This window comes from Oncorhynchus gorbuscha, linkage group LG13 (genome assembly GCF_021184085.1).
Source record: "Oncorhynchus gorbuscha isolate QuinsamMale2020 ecotype Even-year linkage group LG13, OgorEven_v1.0, whole genome shotgun sequence".
Lineage (NCBI taxonomy): Eukaryota > Metazoa > Chordata > Actinopteri > Salmoniformes > Salmonidae > Oncorhynchus > Oncorhynchus gorbuscha.
In genome coordinates this window covers 46564984-46584982 of record NC_060185.1, presented here as the reverse complement: position 1 = coordinate 46584982, position 19999 = coordinate 46564984, and the positions used below count along the sequence as shown (strand labels likewise).

General features: G+C 45.9%; 1 protein-coding gene across 1 annotated transcript in view; it reads right to left on the bottom strand.

Annotated features, from left to right (window-relative positions):
* Positions 1-19999, bottom strand: part of LOC123993024 (spectrin beta chain, non-erythrocytic 4-like) — a 66916-nt gene that overhangs the window by 33890 nt on the left and 13027 nt on the right. Inside the window, 18 exon segments of the mRNA XM_046294758.1 lie at positions 2307-2397; positions 3103-3145; positions 3148-3304; positions 4917-5673; positions 7230-7367; positions 7552-8422; positions 8936-9086; positions 9324-9626; positions 9922-10080; positions 10291-10408; positions 11579-11766; positions 13690-13802; positions 14035-14150; positions 14242-14322; positions 14488-14579; positions 17986-18159; positions 18605-18756; positions 19389-19562. Of these exon segments, the coding sequence (XP_046150714.1) occupies positions 2307-2397; positions 3103-3145; positions 3148-3304; positions 4917-5673; positions 7230-7367; positions 7552-8422; positions 8936-9086; positions 9324-9626; positions 9922-10080; positions 10291-10408; positions 11579-11766; positions 13690-13802; positions 14035-14150; positions 14242-14322; positions 14488-14579; positions 17986-18159; positions 18605-18756; positions 19389-19539 (3855 nt within the window). The 5' untranslated portion in view covers positions 19540-19562.

The following is a 19999-nucleotide window of genomic DNA, read 5'->3' as shown; positions in this document are numbered from 1 at the left end:
CAGGGCCGCCCGGGTTGTGTCAAGAAGCAGTGCATTGTGTCAAGAAGCAGTGCGGCTTGGCTTGGTTGTGTTTCGGAGGACGCACGGCTCTTGACCTTCACCTCTCCCGAGTCCGTACAGGAGTTGCAGCGATGGGACAAGACTGTAACTACTACCAATTGGACACCACAAAATTTGGGAGAAAAAAAAACATTACATTTTTTGGGGGGTCATGGTAACAATCAACCCTTTTTTTCATAAGAGTGAAAGTTAAGAACACACTTCTGCACATTCTTACAAACTGTCGCAGTGTGTGTCATTCTCATTCAGTAGGCCACACACTGGAAGGGAAGCCTTCTACCACAGATACACACTCCCTATACCCTGAATTAATGATATAGGGAAGTGGTGGTGAATTATTCAACGCAGAGGAAAAACAGAATAAAGCTCTGTGTTAGATAGGGTACCTCAGGGGCACACTATGAAACCCTTTGAACAGGTGATATATCCAGTAGAGGTCGACCGATTATGATTTTTCAACGCCGATACGATTATTGGAGGACCCACAAAGCCGAAACCGATTAATCGGACGATTTGTATTTTTTTTTCCGTAATAATGACAATTATAACAATACTGAATGAGAACACTTATTTTAACTTAATATAATACATCAATAAAATCAATTTAGCCTCAAGTAAATAATGAAACATGTTCAATTTGGTTTAAATAATGCAAAAACAAAGTGTTGGAGAAAAAAGTAAAAGTGCAATATGTGATATGTAAGAAAGCTAACGTTTAAGTTCCTTGCTCAGAACATGAAAACATTTGAAAGCTGGTGGTTCCTTTTAACATGAGTCTTCAATATTCCCGGGTAGGAAGTTTTAGGTTGTAGTTATTATAGGAATTATAGGACTATTTCCCTCTATACCATTTGTATTTCATTAACCTTTGACTATTGGATGTTCTTATAGGCACTTTAGTATTGCCAGTGTAACTTTTGAAACGCTATTAGCAAGCGCTAACTAGGCAGCCATTTCACTTCGGTTACACCAGCCTCATCTCGGGAGTTGATAGGCTTGAAGTCATAAACAGAGCAATGCTTGATGCACAACGAAGAGCTGCTGGCGAAACGCCAGAAAGTGCTGTTTGAATGAATGTTTAAGCGCCTGCTTCTGCCTACCACCGCTCAGTCAGATACTTAGATGCTTGTATGCTCAGTCAGATTATATGCAACGCAGGACACGCTAGATAATATCTAGTAATATCATCAACCATGTGCAGTTAACTAGTGATTATGATTGATTGTTTTTTATAAGATAAGTTTAATGCTAGCTAGCAACTTACCTTGGCTTACTGCATTCGCGTTACAGGCAGTCTCCTTGTGGAGTGCAACGAGAGAGAGGCAGGTCGTTATTGCGTTGGACTAGTTAACTGTAAGGTCGCAAGATTGGATTCCCGAGCTGACAAGGTGAAAATCTGTCATTCTGCCCCTGAACAAGGCAGTTAACCCACCGTTCCTAGGCCGTCATTGAATATAAGAATGTGTTCTTAACGGACATGCCTAGTTAAATAAAGATTAAATAAAGGTGTAAAAAATATATATAAATATATAGATCGGCAAATCTGCACCCAAAAATACCGATTTCCGATTGTTATGAAAACTTGAAACCGGCCCTAATTAATCGGTCGACCTTTAATATCCAGGTTCGGCACTGGACACTGAATATGGCTCTTCTGACACATAGGCACACAGCACAGCTTAAACATGGCAGTCAAAGTCATGTCAATCATAGCAAAGCATCATCTTCCTTTACAACCAAATGACAAATATCCACCAACTATCAACTAGGTCCGCCTCTCTGAAGGGGTTTTCCAGAAGTTGACTGTCCAGTCAGAAAGATCCAGCAGGTCAACAACGACAACTAATCACATCAAAACCTCAGAAGAGTCAAGTTCGTCTGTCGCTCACATCCCCAAGTTAATCATCTAACACAGCAGCCGGCTGGCTCAAATCATTGAACTTACATAGACGAAGAAAAAAATGTTGTCAACCCTGATATAAAGATTGAGGAAGGGATAGACCCCACCACAGGTCTGTCAGATGTCATTCAATTTCAGCTAAGCAGAGTTTTAGTATATCACTGAAGGATCCAGCAACACAATATCCATCTGGAGGTTTGAGCCTGACCCCCTGTGGTCCCAAGCAAAGCCATGTACAGCACAGCTCCGAACACAAGCCCTTTTTTTAACCCCTACATCCTCCCATTGGTTATTCCATTGATATGCCAGCGTTGGTTGTGACATTTCTTTTCATGTTGTGTCCTACCTCGTGGCAGTCCTGTAGTAATCTCTGGAGCCCCCACTGGCCGTTGAGCCTCTCCAGCCACTGTTGGGCCAGCTCCCGGTTCTGGTTGCCTCTGTGGAGGAGAGAAACATAGAACCATTCATTTACAGTGCAGCAATCACTCTACTGGTATCTGCAACTCCATGTATGAGGTTGGTGGATTTGGTGCAGCACACCGAGCAACAGTGAGTCCATTGTAAAAGATGAGAGTCGGCCAACGGCCTCATCTAAATATCTCCCTAACATGTGGTCGCCCCATGCTATTGTTGGCGTGGAGGATTGAATACGGGTTGACTAGGCCCCTCCTCGCCTCACCCATCAGTATGAATGTCATGCTCTGCTGTTTAAAAGAAAGTATTAACAAGGGGAGTTTCTTTTCGGTTGCTTATGCTTTGTCTCCTTGTGTGTACCATTGTGTTAGTGAGGCCCACCTGCTACCAAGACCACTGCATTATCACCATAGTAAAGGATGAACAACATTTTCTATTTCAATATCCATAGTGTATTCAAATATGGTGTTGTGCCTCTGCTAAGTGACAAGTGACACATCTACCTATACCTCATGCGTTTCAGACTTGACCACAGCACCCCCCCCCCGTATAAATAAGGACAGGAGAATCTTCAGTCATTTATGGGTCGAACTAGCCTCACATTTCATCTTCATGCCCGCCCCTGTGCTCTTCTAAACATAGCCAGAGATGTTTAAGAAAGATTGTAAACTGGCTTTGCTATACATTCGCATGGTCAGAGTGGAAAAATCCTATGTGTCGCCACCCACCTGTTAGCGAGGGTGTCCACACGCTCCCTGATACGGTCCAGTAGATGTTGCTCTGGCTAATGAGGCTCTCTCCGGCCTCGATGACAGCCTTGATGCGATGCAGGTTGAGCTCCATGGTGGTGGTGAAGTCCTTGTGCTTCTTGATGGCAGCCTCCACCGTCTCCACCGTGGCGGGGAGTTCAACGTGGGCCAGAGCTGACTCCTGGAGGGGGACGGGGAGAATGGACAGAGTCAGAACCACACGTCAGTGACACGATTGTAAATGTCCAAGAGATTAGAGGGAATAGAGTGAAAACTGAGAGAGAAAATGGGAATATTACTGGAACAAGCCCGTGTGTAGTATGTGCTCGCAGACATGAGTATCATCTCATGGCATTTTAGCAATAACTACATTAGCATGTTTGGTACATGCAAAGAGGTGCAGATTCTATTTCGCTGAATGATAAATATGCTGATCTCTAAGGACTATAATGAGGTCAGGTTTCAGTCACTATTGGCAAGGAACACTACATTGTTTTCCTGATCAATAGATGTCTGAATTACGACGGCTGAACTGTTGTGTTCAACACAACCACATGTAAAGGAAAGCGATAGCGTAAGGACATTCCTGTATGTATGGTCAGATACACGCTACAAGGGTTGAGAGAAATATGGGGGGGGGGGCGACCAAAAACAAGTCATGGCACTCCGTTTGACAATTATTAAAAAATGAAACCCTTTGGCCTCTGTACCTAAGGGAGAACTGGGTCTCTGGTAAAGGTATGTCAGCAAACCAGAACAGGCCTGCTCTGACACACGGACAGAGCAGTCGGGGGAAATGCGTGACATTTCAACTGGAATGGAACACAGTCCTGCAATAGAGTGCATTTTATAAAATGCATAATGCATAATGCATAATTCCGGCATGCATAGCCTATAGACCGCCATACTGTACATACTCACACACATGGCACAATAAAGGACGATATAATGTGCATGAATATAAATGCAAAACAATGTTTTTTAAATGAACTACATGTTGACATTTTAACCTTATTGTCATGTCTAATCCCGCTCCAGCGCTCGACGTCGCCGGTTTACTATCCACCGGTCCTGGCAACCCATCATGACGCACACCTGGCAACCCATCATGGCCCTCACGACCCTCATGACCTACACCTGGCAAACCTCATGACACATATCTTGCTGGGATTTCCTGCTATAGAGCCTCCTATGAATTCTACATCTAGGCTAGTAATCACAGGCATATGCTGTGCTGTGTGTAACTGTAAAAGCAATCCTCTGATCATTTCCACAATGCCCTTTACACATCCTTTTTGGTTCCAAGTAGAACCCTCTGTGTAAAGGGTTCTCCATGGAACTCAAAAGGGTTCTACCTAGAACCAAAAACTATTCTTCAAATGGTTCTCCTATGGGGACAGCGAAGAACCCATTTAGGTTCTAAATAGCACCTTGTTTTCTAAGAGTGCAGGCCTGGGGTTTTCCCTGGCAGCATAGCGGGTATAGAACGTTGGCCCCTCACTGTAATAGCACTGACCCTCACTGTAATAGCACTGACCCTCACTAATAGCACTGACCCTCACTAATAGCACTGACCCTCACTGTAATAGCACTGTGCTTCCACAGCATCCATATCTAGTACAGTCAGAAGTCATATTGTACCGTCTTTAGCTATTCATGTTTAATAAGAATTACTGACTAATAACACAGATTAGCTAATGATGATTTAGGATGAATTGACTCAGTAGGCCTAACTACCAGATGTTGCTAATGGATATACTGGTGTTGGGATGTCCAACAAGAGGCTAACTGACCTGGTTGTTGAGGAAGGCCTCGGCCTGCTTGACGTCCCTCAGGAAGAGGTGGAAGATGTGCGCCTGCACCAGCACCTCCCTCCGGCTCTCCCACATCTCCAGCAGCTTGTTCCAGCCCACATCCAGCTTCTGGAGCCACTGCTGCAGCGCTGCGTATGGCAGCGGCGCCTCCTCGGCCTCCAGCAGCTCGTTGACCGCCTGCAGCCGCTCGTAGTCCTCCTCGTACCTCCCGATCTCCTCCTTCAGCGCCGCGTGGCGGTTGATCAGCCTCTCGGCCTCCTCCAGCGCGTTGGGCAGCTCGTCGCTAGCTGCCGCCGTCTGCGTCTGCACCAGCCACGTCAGGAAGGAGTCCAGGTCCTGGATGAACTGCTGCAGCCGCCCCGCCACCATCAGAGAGTCCTCGCAGCCCTGCAGCGTGCGCTTCAGCTCCTCCCACTCTACACTGATGCCCTCGAAGGGCTCCAGGACCTCCATGGCCTTGGCCGGGTGCGAGATGGCCAGTTCCTCTGCCTCCTGCTGCAGGTGAAGCAGCTTGGGCTCCAGCACGGCCAGGGCCCCCTCCATGGTGGAGAGTCGGCGCTGCAGGGCCAGCACCCCGCCCAGGTCACTGCCCATGTACTGAGTGGCGTCGATGGCCTTGCGCTTCTCCTGGATCTGAGACTTGATCTCAGCACACTCCAGCAGGTAGTTCTGGAGACGGAGGACAGAGTCCAGGTGGTCCTTCTTCTGCTCCACCATCTCCACGATGCGGTTCCATCTAGAGGGGATAGACAGGGGCACAGGAGTCGACAGGGGTTCAGACAGAGGAACAGGGGAGGGCGGGTCAGATGGGCACACGGGCGGGGAAAGACAAGAGCACAGGGTTGTAGAGGGGGGAGGTAACAGACAGGGGCACAGTGGTGGGGAGGTGGGGTACAGACAGGGGCACAGGGGTGGGGATGGGGGCAGGGTTAGTCTGCATCCGCTTGAAGCTTATAATTCAGTCAGTACACTAAAACATACACTAAGTATTAAATATTGTTACAATTTTCATTTTGCCCAAAAGGATGGAATCAATAGTGCAATTGATCAAATGCATTAATGAGGGACATTGGTTTTGCTTGTTAGTTGTCATTTGCATCTCAAAGGCTTTGTCTTTTTCTTCACACAGGCTGTTAATATGGTCCCCATGCAAAAGAACAGGCATGAATTATAGTCATTTAGCGAAGCATATCTGACATGACGTCATGCCAGAACCCTATAGCCAGAGGCTTCAAAGGGTATCAATATCATGAAGCACCATTGGCCAGATATGGTCAAAGCATTAAGCAAACCAGGAACATCAGAAGCCGAAGTCTACCTAAACTATGTCACCGAGATGTACAATATCAATGAACGCTATATTTAGTCACAACTCAAACAGTTTGAGACTGAGGGAGAATATAGTAAAGCCAAACAGAACACATTTTGGGCAGGTTGGTCTTGCACCCAGTGTGGCAGGCAGTCGACACAGATGGTCACCCTGAGATAGGCTTTGTATGCCAAAGTCAGGAGGAACTGGGCCACTGTAGCATTTTACCAATACCATCATCCACTACCCTGGCCCTGGCCTTAGATCTGTCTGCCTGTTTCTCCATGGTGTCACTAGGGTCTCTGGTCCAATCAGTCCCCTTCCAGGTCTATCAGCAGGGAGCATGTGATCATCAGGGTTTCTGTTGCTCCCGATCTGGGCCAAATAAGAACAGTGGACCAGATTCTTCATATCAACCCTCCTCCCTTCCCTTATATGGTAGAAATTATCTAAGAATGAGGTAACTGGGCCACTTTGGAAAAAAAATATCATCAATGCACTACACCCCATGTGCTGTACATGGATTGACAGATGTGTTTCTATGGCTGCGTTTACACAGGCATCCCAATTCTTTTCATTTCCTTTTGAATTGGACTTTTGACTAATCAGATCTTTTCAGAATCAGGCTGCGTTTATACAGGCAGCCCATCTAGTGTTCAGTTAGATTTTTTTTAAATCCTGTGTTGATGCATCTCTATTCAACAAAACATAACTCCCATGTTATTATGCAATGCAGATAAGTAACGTTTTCATCACATATTGGTGCTGTGTGGGTAAATAGAGAGACCCGTAGGTCTATGTTATGTCTGGTTGTGGAGTAGACCTGGGGTGCATTCATTAGTGCGCACCATAGCAAACTGTAGCAAAACATTCTTATTGGTTAAGTTCAGTTTATCCTTCCCCGTTTTGGCCTTTTGCTTCTGTTTGGTTCCTAGTGAATACACCTCGGAGTTGGTCAGTCAGAGAACAGTGGGGTGGGTTACCTGCTGTTGAGGTGGTCCTGACAGCCTCTGACCTCTGTAGAGCTGGGGTGACCACTGTCCAGGAGCTGCTGCACTATCTGGTTCACGTCCAGGATCCTTCCCATCAGGCTGTTCATCTCCTGGTCCAGGCTCTCAAACCTACAAAGAGTGTGAAACGAGAGGAGGGAGAATGTGTGTTTTAAAATGACAGTGTTATGTAGCCCTTATGAGAGAGGGTTCAAGGAACAGATTCCCTAAAAATGTATGACTAACTTTATATACGTAAAGCCTGACTTAAATCTAACATTCTTCCTATGATCTCCACCGCAGACGGGAGCTGTACCTATGGGCTATGACCTCCACGTCCTCCAGCCTCTCTGGAACCTCCATCTTGTTGAGCCACTGCTCCTTCTCGTCGATCCACACCTCGCAGGCGTTGACCTCGCTGAACATGAGGTAGACGGCCAGCGCGTCGTGCAGCCACTGCTGCCTCAGGACGGCCACCTCGGCCACCTCGGTGTACAGCTGCTCCGCCTCGCCCATTCTTGACTGCACCTCGTCCAGCTCCCGGTAGTGCAGTGGCAGCGCCACCATGTGTTTGCGCAGAGTTACTACATGCAGCCGGTGCTTGTCCACGGCCTCGCGCACACCCCGGTGCTTCTTGAGCAGTGACTGGGTGGAGTACTCGTCGTGGCCAAAGTCCTCGCTGGAAACCAGGCGGTAGGCGTCCTGCAACCAAGCCAACAAGTCGTCCGTCTCCGTGCTGAACTGGAAGAAGTTGAGTGCCTCCTGCAGGTGGCCCAGTCTCTGCGCCGCCTGGTCCTCCAGCCTCTTCCACTCCCCTTTCACCTCCATGATGCGCTCCTGGATGCCCCCCGTGCCAAAACTCTTCTCCATCAGGATCTGCTTGCCCTTCTTCATGGTCTGTTGGAGGAGGGAGCGGTGGGCCAGCAGCTCCCCAGCCAGGGTCTTGTGTTTCTGGAGCAGCCGCAGCACGCTGCTCAGGTCCTTGCCGCAGGTCTGGGCGGCCAGGATCGAGCTCTTCTCGCGGATCCAGGCCTCAGACTCCTCCACCTCCTGGAAGAAGGCCCAAAGGTGCTGAGACTCCTCCAGCTCCGAGCGCCGCTTGGCCGCCAGCTGCTTGAGCTCCTCCAGGCAGGTGCTGACGTGGTTGACCCGGTTGCAGATCACCTGGGGGTCACAGGGCTGGTAGCCTGGGAAGGAGAGAGAATAGGGAACAGGGGACAGCACTCAATATACATGTCTTTATTAGTGATGTCTATGGGGGACTGTATCCAAAGACTCAATTAACTTTGCATGTCAACAAAACACTACTACTGATGGCATAAAGTTTTACAAAATAACTCTAATATCCACAAAATTGAAATAACTCAATTAATTCACTTCTGTATTGTAAATGGATCTTCAGAAAATAAGTTGTGGAAAGTCATGCTTGCCCTCTTGTGGGTCTCTCAGGAAGTGCCATGGTCATCTTCACCACTCAATGTACAGTAAACTGTACTCCTACACACTCTTAATACAAAAACACTCATTTTTTTGTTAACTGTGCTTTTTCCCGGGACCATGGGAGACATAACAGCAATAGTCAGTATTTCTAATCCTATCGTATCCAAATGTTTCCTCCCTCAAAATCACCAAGTTGTTATCAAAGCACATTCCACTTCTCACTGAAGATGATCTGGCAACATAGCCATCTGACGTCTTACCTTCGATGGTGGTGAATTTGAGAGCGGCTGTGTTAAGGGTCTGCACCCTCTCTGCCTGCACTGTGATGTCAGCTTCCTGGAGGCTGTGTTTCTGCAGCAGGTCGTCCACCTCCAGCAGATGCTTGCCGAAGTCTTTGGAAAGGAGCTGGACCTGTGGTGAGAGGGACGTTGGTCACCTTCCTGACACTCAACAGTGCTTCCACTGACCATGCTGCCTGTACTGAAACGTCAAAGTCAATTTCTCAAGGGTTTCTCACTGTTTTTTCATGTACTGTATCTCGACATTACCATTTCCTGTGTACACAAATGTCAACCCACAGTCTATGCTGTTGAGTCGACGGTATAGCGTTCATGTAACGTCAAATGCATGACACAATACTTCTCTCACCTGCATGTCCTCCATCCAGTCGATCATGTAGACCATGTCCTGGAAGGTCTTCTGCAGGGCCAGGTTCTTCTCCAGCCGGGCCTTCCTCCCCACCACCAGCTCCTTCAGCAGGCTCCACTGGCCCAGGATGTTCTCCTTTCGGGCAGAGATGCGCCGGATGTCGTAGTAGCCTTCCGTCTCCATCTCCCCAGCCAGCTCCACGACCACCCCGATGCGCTCCTCGTACGACGAGATGTCCGCCTCAATGGCCTCGTGCTTCTTCATGGCAGCTTCCACCGCTGGCAGGTCGTAGCCAAAGTTATCCTGGTGGGACGGGACATTCAGTCAGGCAGAGGATCACTTAACTACAGGCAGGTGATTGTGGAAGGGTTTACCCAGTCAGAGAAATGCAGTCATAGGAAAATACATCTAAATATACCAATGTATATTTAAAAGTAATTCATGTTACACAATACTTTGCCATTGGTTCTAAAAAAGACATTCTAAAGACATTTCATTCTCAATCCACAGCTATAAGACTATTGCTATATAACTGTGATGATATGGCCCCTGTGTGATATGTTAGAGACATCTGTCACTTCGGCCCTGTGGTCCCTACCTGAGACACGAGGCGCTGGTTCTCGTTGAGCCACGCCTGTCTCATGGTGGTCTTGTGGTCAAACCGCTGGGCCAGCAACTCCAGCTTCTCCTGGCGAATCAGCTCCTGCCGTAGTGCCACGCCTCTCTCGTGCTCCGCCTTCTCCAGCCTCTCCCACGCCTAGCCAAATGAAAAACAGAGGGAAATGTACCCATAATGCAGCATGGTAACAAACATAAAGAGGAGTAATTTGCACGGATTTGCAACATTTTAAAGAACCTGATATTGATAAAGAAGGATGTTATATTTGCCAAGACCTGTCCTGTTGTTGCATTATCTGCTCAGGCATTTGAGACACTCCTTATTCCCACTTATACCAGTATTCATTACCTTGTTGATATCAGAGATGAGTTTCCCTTCATGGGGCACATATGGTTTCTGGTTGTTAGCTCTGAGCTTGCTTTGGATAGTAAAGAGGAGCACCTCCAGGTTCCCCTTCTCCTGGAACCTAGCACAAGACAAAGTGTGTTTCACAAACATCCTGAGACACAGTACTGTGCACAAGGTGGGCTCCGTTTGAAACCTAAAATCACAGGTGTCATATCCCAGATCCTGTAACTTAAAATAACCATCTGCTCAGAAAGTGATAACAGACCTGTATTTTCTCCCTATTATTAAGTTACTAGGGTAGTGACGGTCATGGAATTTGAGGACGACTATCGGTCAGCCAAATGACCACGATCACCGTTATAATCATTTGAATACTGCACGAATGCCCGGCCGCCATGTCGTCAGTCAGCTGTTTGTTCCACACAAAAAAAAAGCTTATGATGGTTTTCATGACGGTCTTCATCCATAGTCGTCGCTTACACATTCATCGTGCCAGTCCTATGAATTACTCCACTTCATCAATAGATTATCCATGACATTTCCTGCAGGCTTGACCTTCATAGCAAAGGCCTTCATTACTACATGTGACCTAGCTCCACACACTGTCTAGTTGTAACCTAATTCAAAAATAAGTGGTCATCCCTGAGCAGATTCCAGAGTCATATGATAGGTGACCACCTCTGGCCATCGAGGGCTGCCAGAGCAACTAGGCTGGGTGAGAAGCCGGGTAAGGCCTCAGAGACACTAGTCACCAGAGGAGATGTCTATCTTCTAGCCACAGAGAGAAAGGGCCTGGGGACACATTTGGGTGTCACATCACTTAGATCCAGTCCCTTTCGGTCAAACAGGCATGAGTCACATGGCATGGCTAACTGGGTGTTTAACTATGCCAGACATGCCAGCTTAGGGCCTCATGCTGGGACTCATGCTGGTACTACTGTGCCCACACCCATCAATGTGTAGTTTTTGTTTTGTTGTTGAATACCGCAACAGTAAAGTCATATAGCACACATCAAATGAGAATCAGACGAATCAAAAGCATTTGTCTGGGGGCATTCACTGAGAAAATAACATCAAACTATAAGAACTATAACAGGGTGAAACTATTGACTCAACCTAAATCATGTCCTAAAACTAAAGCATCCAAAAATTGTTTCGTGATATTTGTATAAAACAAAAGTTTGAAGTTTGAAACCTTCTGTTGTATGAACGGGACCACTATACAGTAGATACAAATAAATAAATAAATGTGATGCTATTATGTGTCATTTGCACAACGTTGACTTACTTGATGGGCTTCTCGATGGTGCAGTAGGTGGTGAAGGCTTGAAGCTGTTGCTGGACACCCGTTAAGGAGTTGGCAAACTTTTGGTTGCTGATGATGCCTATTGTCTTCTCGATCCAATCCAGGAGCTCAGAGGCCAGAGCCTCATATCGATCGATCATCTTCTGACCGTCAATGGCACTGTCCAAGACCTGTATAAGACATAAACATTTAGCATGGATGGATACTACGTAGGAGTGATTTAATCCATAGCTTTTGATAGTGGATAATGGATTGATAATAGATTGAATGGATATCAGTTTGTTTTGACCTACACAACTACACTGATGTGAGCACAACATACAGTATGATATACAGAGCCTTCGGGAAAGTATTCAGACCCCTTGACTTTTTCCACATTTTGTTTCCCCCTCGTCAATCTACACACAATATCCCATAATGTCAAAGCAAAAATAGGATGTTTGTTTTAATTTATTTAAAAAATGAAAAAATGAAAGATTTCATTTACATAAGTATTCAGACCTTTTACTCAGTACTTTGTTGAAGCACCTTTGGCAGCGATTACAGCCTTGAGTCTTCTTGGGTATGACTCTACAAGATTGGCACACCTGTAATTGGGGAGTTTCTCCCACTCTCAAGCTCTGTCAGGTTGGATGGGGAGCGTCACTGCACAGCTATTTTCAAGTCTCTCCAAAAGATGTTCGATCGGGTTCAAGTCCGGTCTGTGGCTGGACCACTCTAGGACATTCGGAGACTTGTCCGGAAGCTACTCCTGCGTTGTCTTGGCTGTGTGCTTAGGGTTATTGTCCTGTTGGAAGGTGAATCTTCACCCCAGTCTGATGTCCTGAGTGCTCTGGAGCAGGTTTTCATCACGGATCTCTCTGTACTTTGCTCCATGTACTTTGCTTACAATTGGCTCATTCATCCCCTTCCTCTCTCCTGTAACTATTCCCCAGGTCGTTGCTGTAAATGAGAATGTGTTCTCAGTCAACTTACCTGGTAAAAAAACAGTAAAATAAATCTAAATAAAAAAATAAATCTTTCCCCCGATCCTGACTATTCTCCAAGTCCTTGCCTTCTGAAAAACATCCCACAGCATGATGCTGCCACCACCATGCTTCACCATAGGGATTGTGCCAGGTTTCCTCCAGATGCGACGTTTGGCATTCAGGCTTGGTTTCATTAGACCAGACAATCTTATGGTCTGAGAGTCTTTATGTGCCTTTTGGCAAACTCCAAGCGGGATGTCATGTGCCTTTTACTGAGGAGTGGCTTCCGTCTGGCCACTCTACCATAAACGCCTGATTGGTGGAGTGCTGCATAGATGGTTGTCCTTATGGAAGGTTCTCCCATCTCCACAGAGGAAGCCTAGAGCTCTGTCAGAGTGACCATCGGGTTCTTGGTAATTTCCTTGACCAAGACCCTTCTCCCCTGATTGCTCAGTTTGGCCAGGCGGCCAGCTCTAGGAAGAGTCTTGGTGTTTCCAAATTTCTTCCATTTAAGAATGCTGGAGGCCACTGTGTTTTTGGGGTCCTTCAATGCTGCAGACATTTTCTGGTACCCTTCCCCAGATCTGTGCCTCAACACAATTCTCATGGATTGGTTTTTACTCTGACATGCATTGTCAACTGTGGGACCTTATATAGACAGGTGTGTGCCTTTCCAAATCATGTCCAATCAATTGAATTTACCACAGGTTGACTCCAATCAAGTTGTAAAACATCTCAAGGATTATCAATGGAAACAAAATACACCTGAGCTCAATTTCGAGTCTCATAGCAAAGGGTCTGAATAATAATGTAAATAAGGTATTTCTGTTTTTGCTTTGTCATTATGAGATATTGTGTGAAGTTTTCTGAGGAATTTGTTTTATTTAATCCATTTTAGAATAAGGCTGTAACATAACAAAATATGTGGAAAAATTCAAGGGGTCTGAATACTTTCCCGAAGGCACTGTACATATTGATCACGTTACTCATGTGTTCAAAACATACAGTACATATCACTGTATATACACTGTATAATGTAGGAGATATATACACAGGTTCCAATGACAATTGTTCTGCCACGTACAGCAGGATCCAGGGTTAAATAGTGTGTCAACATTCTCCTACCTTTCCCACTCTCTTGCCCTCTACTCGAAGGGCTTTCATCTTGGAGAAGTAATGGTAGTAGGACACAACATAGGTTATTATCGACTTCTCATCTGGGTTCTCCGTATTCACGTCTGCAGAGTCACACAGGAAGGACAACAATACACAAACACTTACAGCACACACATACAATATATAACAATCACGCCTTCACATGAAATCATTCCAGGTCGTGTAAAACAGAACTATGGCCGCTGTAGCTAAAAGTCTGCGAAGGTTTGCACGTTTGAGATATGTGTCACCAAATGCCCATGAATAGCTGAGGAGGTGGTCGAGCTGCTATTTGAATTCTCTGTGCAGTCTTACCTTCAGGGTCCAGGAGTTTGGTGAGCCCCAGGTTCTGCTCAGCAATGTTGAAGGCTTGCTGGAGGTTGTGTGTGGCATTGGACCGGATCAGCTTATGAAACTCAATCAAATCAGGCCTGTAGTAAAGTAGGTCACTTAGTTCACTTTCTACATGGTCACATAAATACACATTATAAAGCAAGACGTGCTTGTTTAGCCAATGCTGACCTGTGTCGGTGAATGAGAGCGTTGAAGGCGAGACCATCTCTCCAGCACGTGGTGAAGTTCTGGATGTTGACCTCAGAGTACCTGTGGGACAGTGGACACAGAACACACTCACAACCATTGGTCCAATGCATATATCCTATATAACTAAAGACATGGCATGAAACAATAGTAGTAAAACAACTGTCAACACCCTGTCAACAAAGGTTGAAGTTCAATTTTGGCTTTTGGTTCAATTAAGACACTCACCCAGCGGTTTTCATCTGGCACCAGAGTAGTAGGGCATCCTTTGCCGACCGAGTCTCCCTGTTGTCGTCACACTCAATTTTAATCCCCTGGATCTGTATACACAGGGAAGGAGAGCAGAAGACAAACAACCACGGTCAAGGAAATCAGCCTCAAAACTGTCCTCAGTTCAGTAAAATCACCAGATTACTACGAGGTTGAGAAGAAAACAGTTAGGAAACACACCCATGTTGCTGGTAAGTTTCAAACACACTGAGCCCAAAACCCAGTGCCTTTCAACAGCCACACCAGGAGTGTATTAATTATGCCGATTCTGTTGCAAACAGTTTGGTCTATTTCAAAATGTTGTGCAAAATAAACCGTTTACTCTAAACAAAACATTCTGCAATGAAAACAAGAGTTTGTTTCTATTGGACAAATTCAGGTATGTCCCTCCCTCCCCATTTCATTCCATTTCCTCTGTTTGCTTCCGTTTGGTTCTTAAATGGTAAACGATTTCCGTTGCAAGACGTAATGAATACACCCCAAGAGTCACACAACTGCATTGCATGTCTCATCACTAACTCGCACACAGACATGTGCCTGTCATGTTGGGAGGAAGGCCACAGAATCATGACAACATCACTGTGCACCCTCATCATCTATGACAGCCATTGGCCCAATCATGTCACCCTGACATGATACATGTTAATGGGAGTGTTGACACCCTAGAATCTGCTAGATCACCCATATCAACCAATCGCACTTAATCCGCTCACATACTGTACATGCTCACTCACACTGGAAAGCAACTGGAGGTTTATAGGACTATACTGCACGCACAGTTTAGTCTCCACCTACAGGGAAAGGTTATTTATGATTTAAATGATGATAGAATAACACTACCAGTATGTATAAAGAGAAGGACTAGTCATTGTCTAATTGAACAACTATTTTTCAAATAAACTGCTGCCCAGAAACCAAACAGACTTTTTATAAGAGCCAATGAGGACATTCCATCTCTAAAATGTCCTGCTCACATTTCAGATCAGGCAGATTTGAAACACCCTTGATCGCGGTGCATATCATCCAACAATAAACAAGAGTTCCGAGAAAAACAAACCATCTGGCAGTGACAGAGAGGCATACACCACGCAGGTCACAATTAAGTAGCACAAATACAACGACGCTGAGCGAAGCGACTAGAAAGGAATAGTTAAGTTACTCGATATAATGGAGGAGTCAAGTGTTTACTAGGGTCTTGAAATCGGCTCCTGGAGAACATTTACCTCCTGGAGTCCTCTTTTCCCCCCTTTCTCTCGCTGTGTCTGCTGCAGTGGCTAGGTCTTACCTGCTGACTGGGCAAAGTAAACTGAAACAGTCCAAGGGTAGGGGAGGGGTAGAAGAGAGGGAGACAGAAAGGGAGGAGGGACATAGTAAACTAAAAAGAGGAGTGTGAGGGGAGAGTGACAAGACAACCCCAAACGGTTGCAGAATCGGTGACCGAGAAGGAAGTAGGAGTGGCAGAGAGAGATGGAGGGAAGGGTGGTGAGGAGGATAGGCCCTGATTGCATCTAAGCCCTGCCCGGAGCCCCACCCCTTGCTCCCTACAGCACAAATCCGTTTCCAATAACGCGCTTCTCCTCTTTCACTGCTAGCAAAATTGAAGAGGCCATCGACTTGCTGGCTCCACAGTCAGTGCAGTAGAATGGGATGCCGGCCAAAAGTGCCCCAGCCAACCCATAATCACTGTTAGAAGGCAAAGCGATAAGCAATGCCATGCTAGCCTCTCCTCATGATGCCGTAGGAACCACTAGCCTATGTCCCTGAATCATATGTACAGAGTAACGCTGATTTGAATAATGCAAGACATGCGTTTATGCTGAGACCACCACTGTCCTGAGGCGACAACAAAAGCCAAATGATTTTGTGCTACTTACAGTACATGCCTGTCACTTGTCTGTGGTATCGCGTCCTGTAAGGCCTTGTGCCCATGGTATGTGTACAGTATGTCTCTGAGGCGGATGTCAGACAGTATGTCCCTGTTTGAGATCCAACTACGATCAGGACCAGAGTGACATTCAAGCTTTGCTAGTAACGTCACACAGTGACGTGTTGCGGCATGTTTCAGGGCTTCTCCGTACAGTCTTTTGGCCAGTCTACAAATCGCTCTGATTTCTGCCCTTTCGCTCCTAAATGAAGACGGTGCTGAAACCAGCATGCCTGTTGTGTCAAAATCATGACAATAATATACACCGATTTTTGACCTACTTCTGTTTAGCGCTGGGACACACGAGGTGGATACCTTTACCCAACTGGTGCTAAATCTGTCTCTTTCTCAGATGGGTTCACCTAAGCTCAAAGACTGATGAAATAGAGTGACAAAATATGCGATAAGACTTTGTTCTTGTGTTTGAATTAGGTGTACTATAACGTCGTACCCCAGGCTATTGCACACAGCCTGGGATATCAACGATTCAAAGTTGGCATTAGTGCAGCGTTTCTCAAACCAGGGGATGCGAGAGCAACTCTGAAACCAGTTGTTTTTAAATGCTCATAGAACCTCTGGTAGCTGGTAGATGCAGTTGTAAAAAAACATAGTGATTCCTGTTTTCTTCATACAAATGTGGCTCTATCTTCTGAACCGTTTAAGCCCACAAGCCGGGCAGGTCTCTTTAGAACAGAGTGGACAAGACCAGGCACTAAATCAATGACGATGTTCTTTTCTACACGTAAGTTCATACAAAATGATTGCCCGATGATCTTCTGAACATCCCAATACCTTTCTGATGGTTTTCAGTCACTTCAAACTGTATTGCCAGACTAATTTGTAATAGCCTGCCATAGCTCCAGTTTAAAAAAAGGAAACATTGGCAATTGATCACATCCCTTTTTTTTTTACATGGTGGGGTCGCACATTTTTGGAAATATCAAAATGGGGTCACGGGCCAAATAAAGTTTGGAGACCACTGCCTTAGTAGGAGTGCCCGTAGAATTCAATGGGAGGGACCTACTGAGTAAAATACTTTTTGAGAGATTAAGCGAATACCTATGCGCCAGTCATTCTGTATTGGCTAAAGAAGGCCAAGTTTGAAGCGCTGGTTCATCAGACTATTCCTGACTCTTGGGGCAGATTGTCTACGACGTCACACCGTAGAACATGTACTAGTCGGAAACAGGAGTTTGTAGAAACAACGGTGCACACCCACATGAGGTTCATCATCCACATGCTGACTGAGTTCAAAAGTACCCCACGGGGACAAAGAAGGAATAGAGCTACACAGCACTAGAACATACCGTCCCCAACATGAGACACACACAGGCCTGCAGGAAATGGATGCCCAAAATACCTCAGCAGAGGTTAAGCTACCAGCAGGTCTTAAGGACAATCCCAACAGGGGACAGGTACGGCCCCACAGGAGTTGGCTGCATGACAAAATAAATCAAATGTAAATACAACCACAACGGAAACGACAGAGACAGACAACACCAGGCACCAGGACGGGTGGGCAAGGTCACTACCTGGAAGCGAAGGATGATGGTCCAGATGAGGCCAAGGGTGAGGCGGTGGTTGCCGTCGACGATGTCGTGAGAGCCGACGTTCTCCAGGTGGACCCTCTGCTCCTTGAGGAACTGCAGGGCCTTGTCCACGTTCTCCAGGCAGTGGATCCGCATGCGACCCCGCGTGGGCCTCGGCTAGGGGAGGGAGGGATGGGGGAGGGAGAGAAGGGTGAGAGAAAATCGAGGTAAGGAGGTAGAGGGAATGAGAGAGAGGAGTCATACTTGAATGGTCAAAGCAATCTGCAGGGGAAATACAGGAGAAATACTGCTTTGATCTCAATGCCTTTACAGTAAGACAATATTTTTCCTCATTAAAAACGCAATGGCAAAGAAAGCGTGCAAATGCTGTTCCCATCCAATTGTCAAACCTCATTATGCGGACGACTATTCTCACACATGACATGTAGCTGCAGTGCTGACACCATTCATGAAACATTTAGACGTGACTGGATAATATTTGTAACAAAAATAAACTACAATACAGAGAGAGCTCTTTGTTGAATCGTTTGTGCTTGTTCTCCTAGCATCTACTGACTTAAAGGTAGCCCGAGGTTGTGAACCAGAGAATGGGTTGACCAACCAGCATCTCCCCAGACAGGACCTCCAGCAGCCTTGTGAGCATGTAGCCGTCCCGGAGGTCGTTGTAGAGGTCAGCAATCCGACAGGACACTCTGGCCAGGTGGGAGTTCACCCACTTAGTGAAGGTCTTCTTCTGGACAGCATCTCTCTCTTCTGCAGGAGAAATGAAATAAACACAAGGCTTACAGATGTAGGATATTAATAAAAACCAGTTTGCTACAGCAAGAAAATAAACCTGCAGCAACAGGAAATGTGAATTATTATGTGGAATTGAATGGACATTTTTGTAGGGGTTGATCCATTTTATGTTAATGCAAATCAAGTCTGCCATTTTAGTGGAAATGGAAATGGATATTACTAACTTTAGAATAGTTTTTAAATCTTCAACACACTACAAGTTTGCATTTCCTATGGTGCAGGAAAATTCTCTGCAACAAAAGAGTAATCAAATTAAGTTCCTACATCTGTAGTTCATCCAGATAGAGCTCTGATCAGTGATGTAGTTACTAAACCTCTCATCTGAGTCGTGTCCCCAGTCACTACTGGTCCAGTCCGAGTCCAAGTCCGAGTCATGGACTCAAGAACTACAACACTGGCTCTAATATATAAACCATACCTCCTTGTCAGTAGCCCCCTGTATGATAGATAATCAATCAAGTCCTTCCACAACTTTGAACATCCATCAGGTATACTGGAAGGTCTACGAAGCTTGTGTGTGATTTAGCTGTGACTGAGACAGGTGAAGGTGCTCTTGTTCCTCTAGTCCAGTATCTCTATCCGCCCACCTGCCAAGGCCTTGATGCGGGAACACTCAAACAGCTTGGAGCTGGTGACCTCGGTTTCCCAGTGTCCCGAGCTGCTGGCCAGACGGGTGTTGTTGTTGTTGAGCTGGCGCTGGGCCTCCGCGTTGTCCAGATCTGTGGAGGCATTGGCCATCGCGCCTATTTCCCTGAACAACTCTACAGACAAACAGCAGGAGAGTTAGGTCGAGTACATTTAGGATGCGGATCACACTTCATGCACCCTTTATCACCCCCATGGAAAGAAATGATACTGTACGAAGGTAAATACATCATCTCAAACACCATGCAGAAAATCTGAATCACAACAATTTGTCTTTAAGGGGCAAAGTGCATGCATGTTTTGATAGAGCTCCAGTCCACACCATATATTAAGTAATCCAGGGAGGGCTATGAACAGCCATAGATATCTAGGATTTTGTGAAAACAGAATCATAAGTGATCACTTACACTTTGACGACTCATCCATATGCCTATCCAGAGCATTTCTGATTCTTAATAATCATTTCTCATTCTTGACTCATTCATTTCCATAAAATACATAACAGAGGGAGTTTGGCACGCTCTTCTTCCCCGATCATGTCTTATTAAAAAAA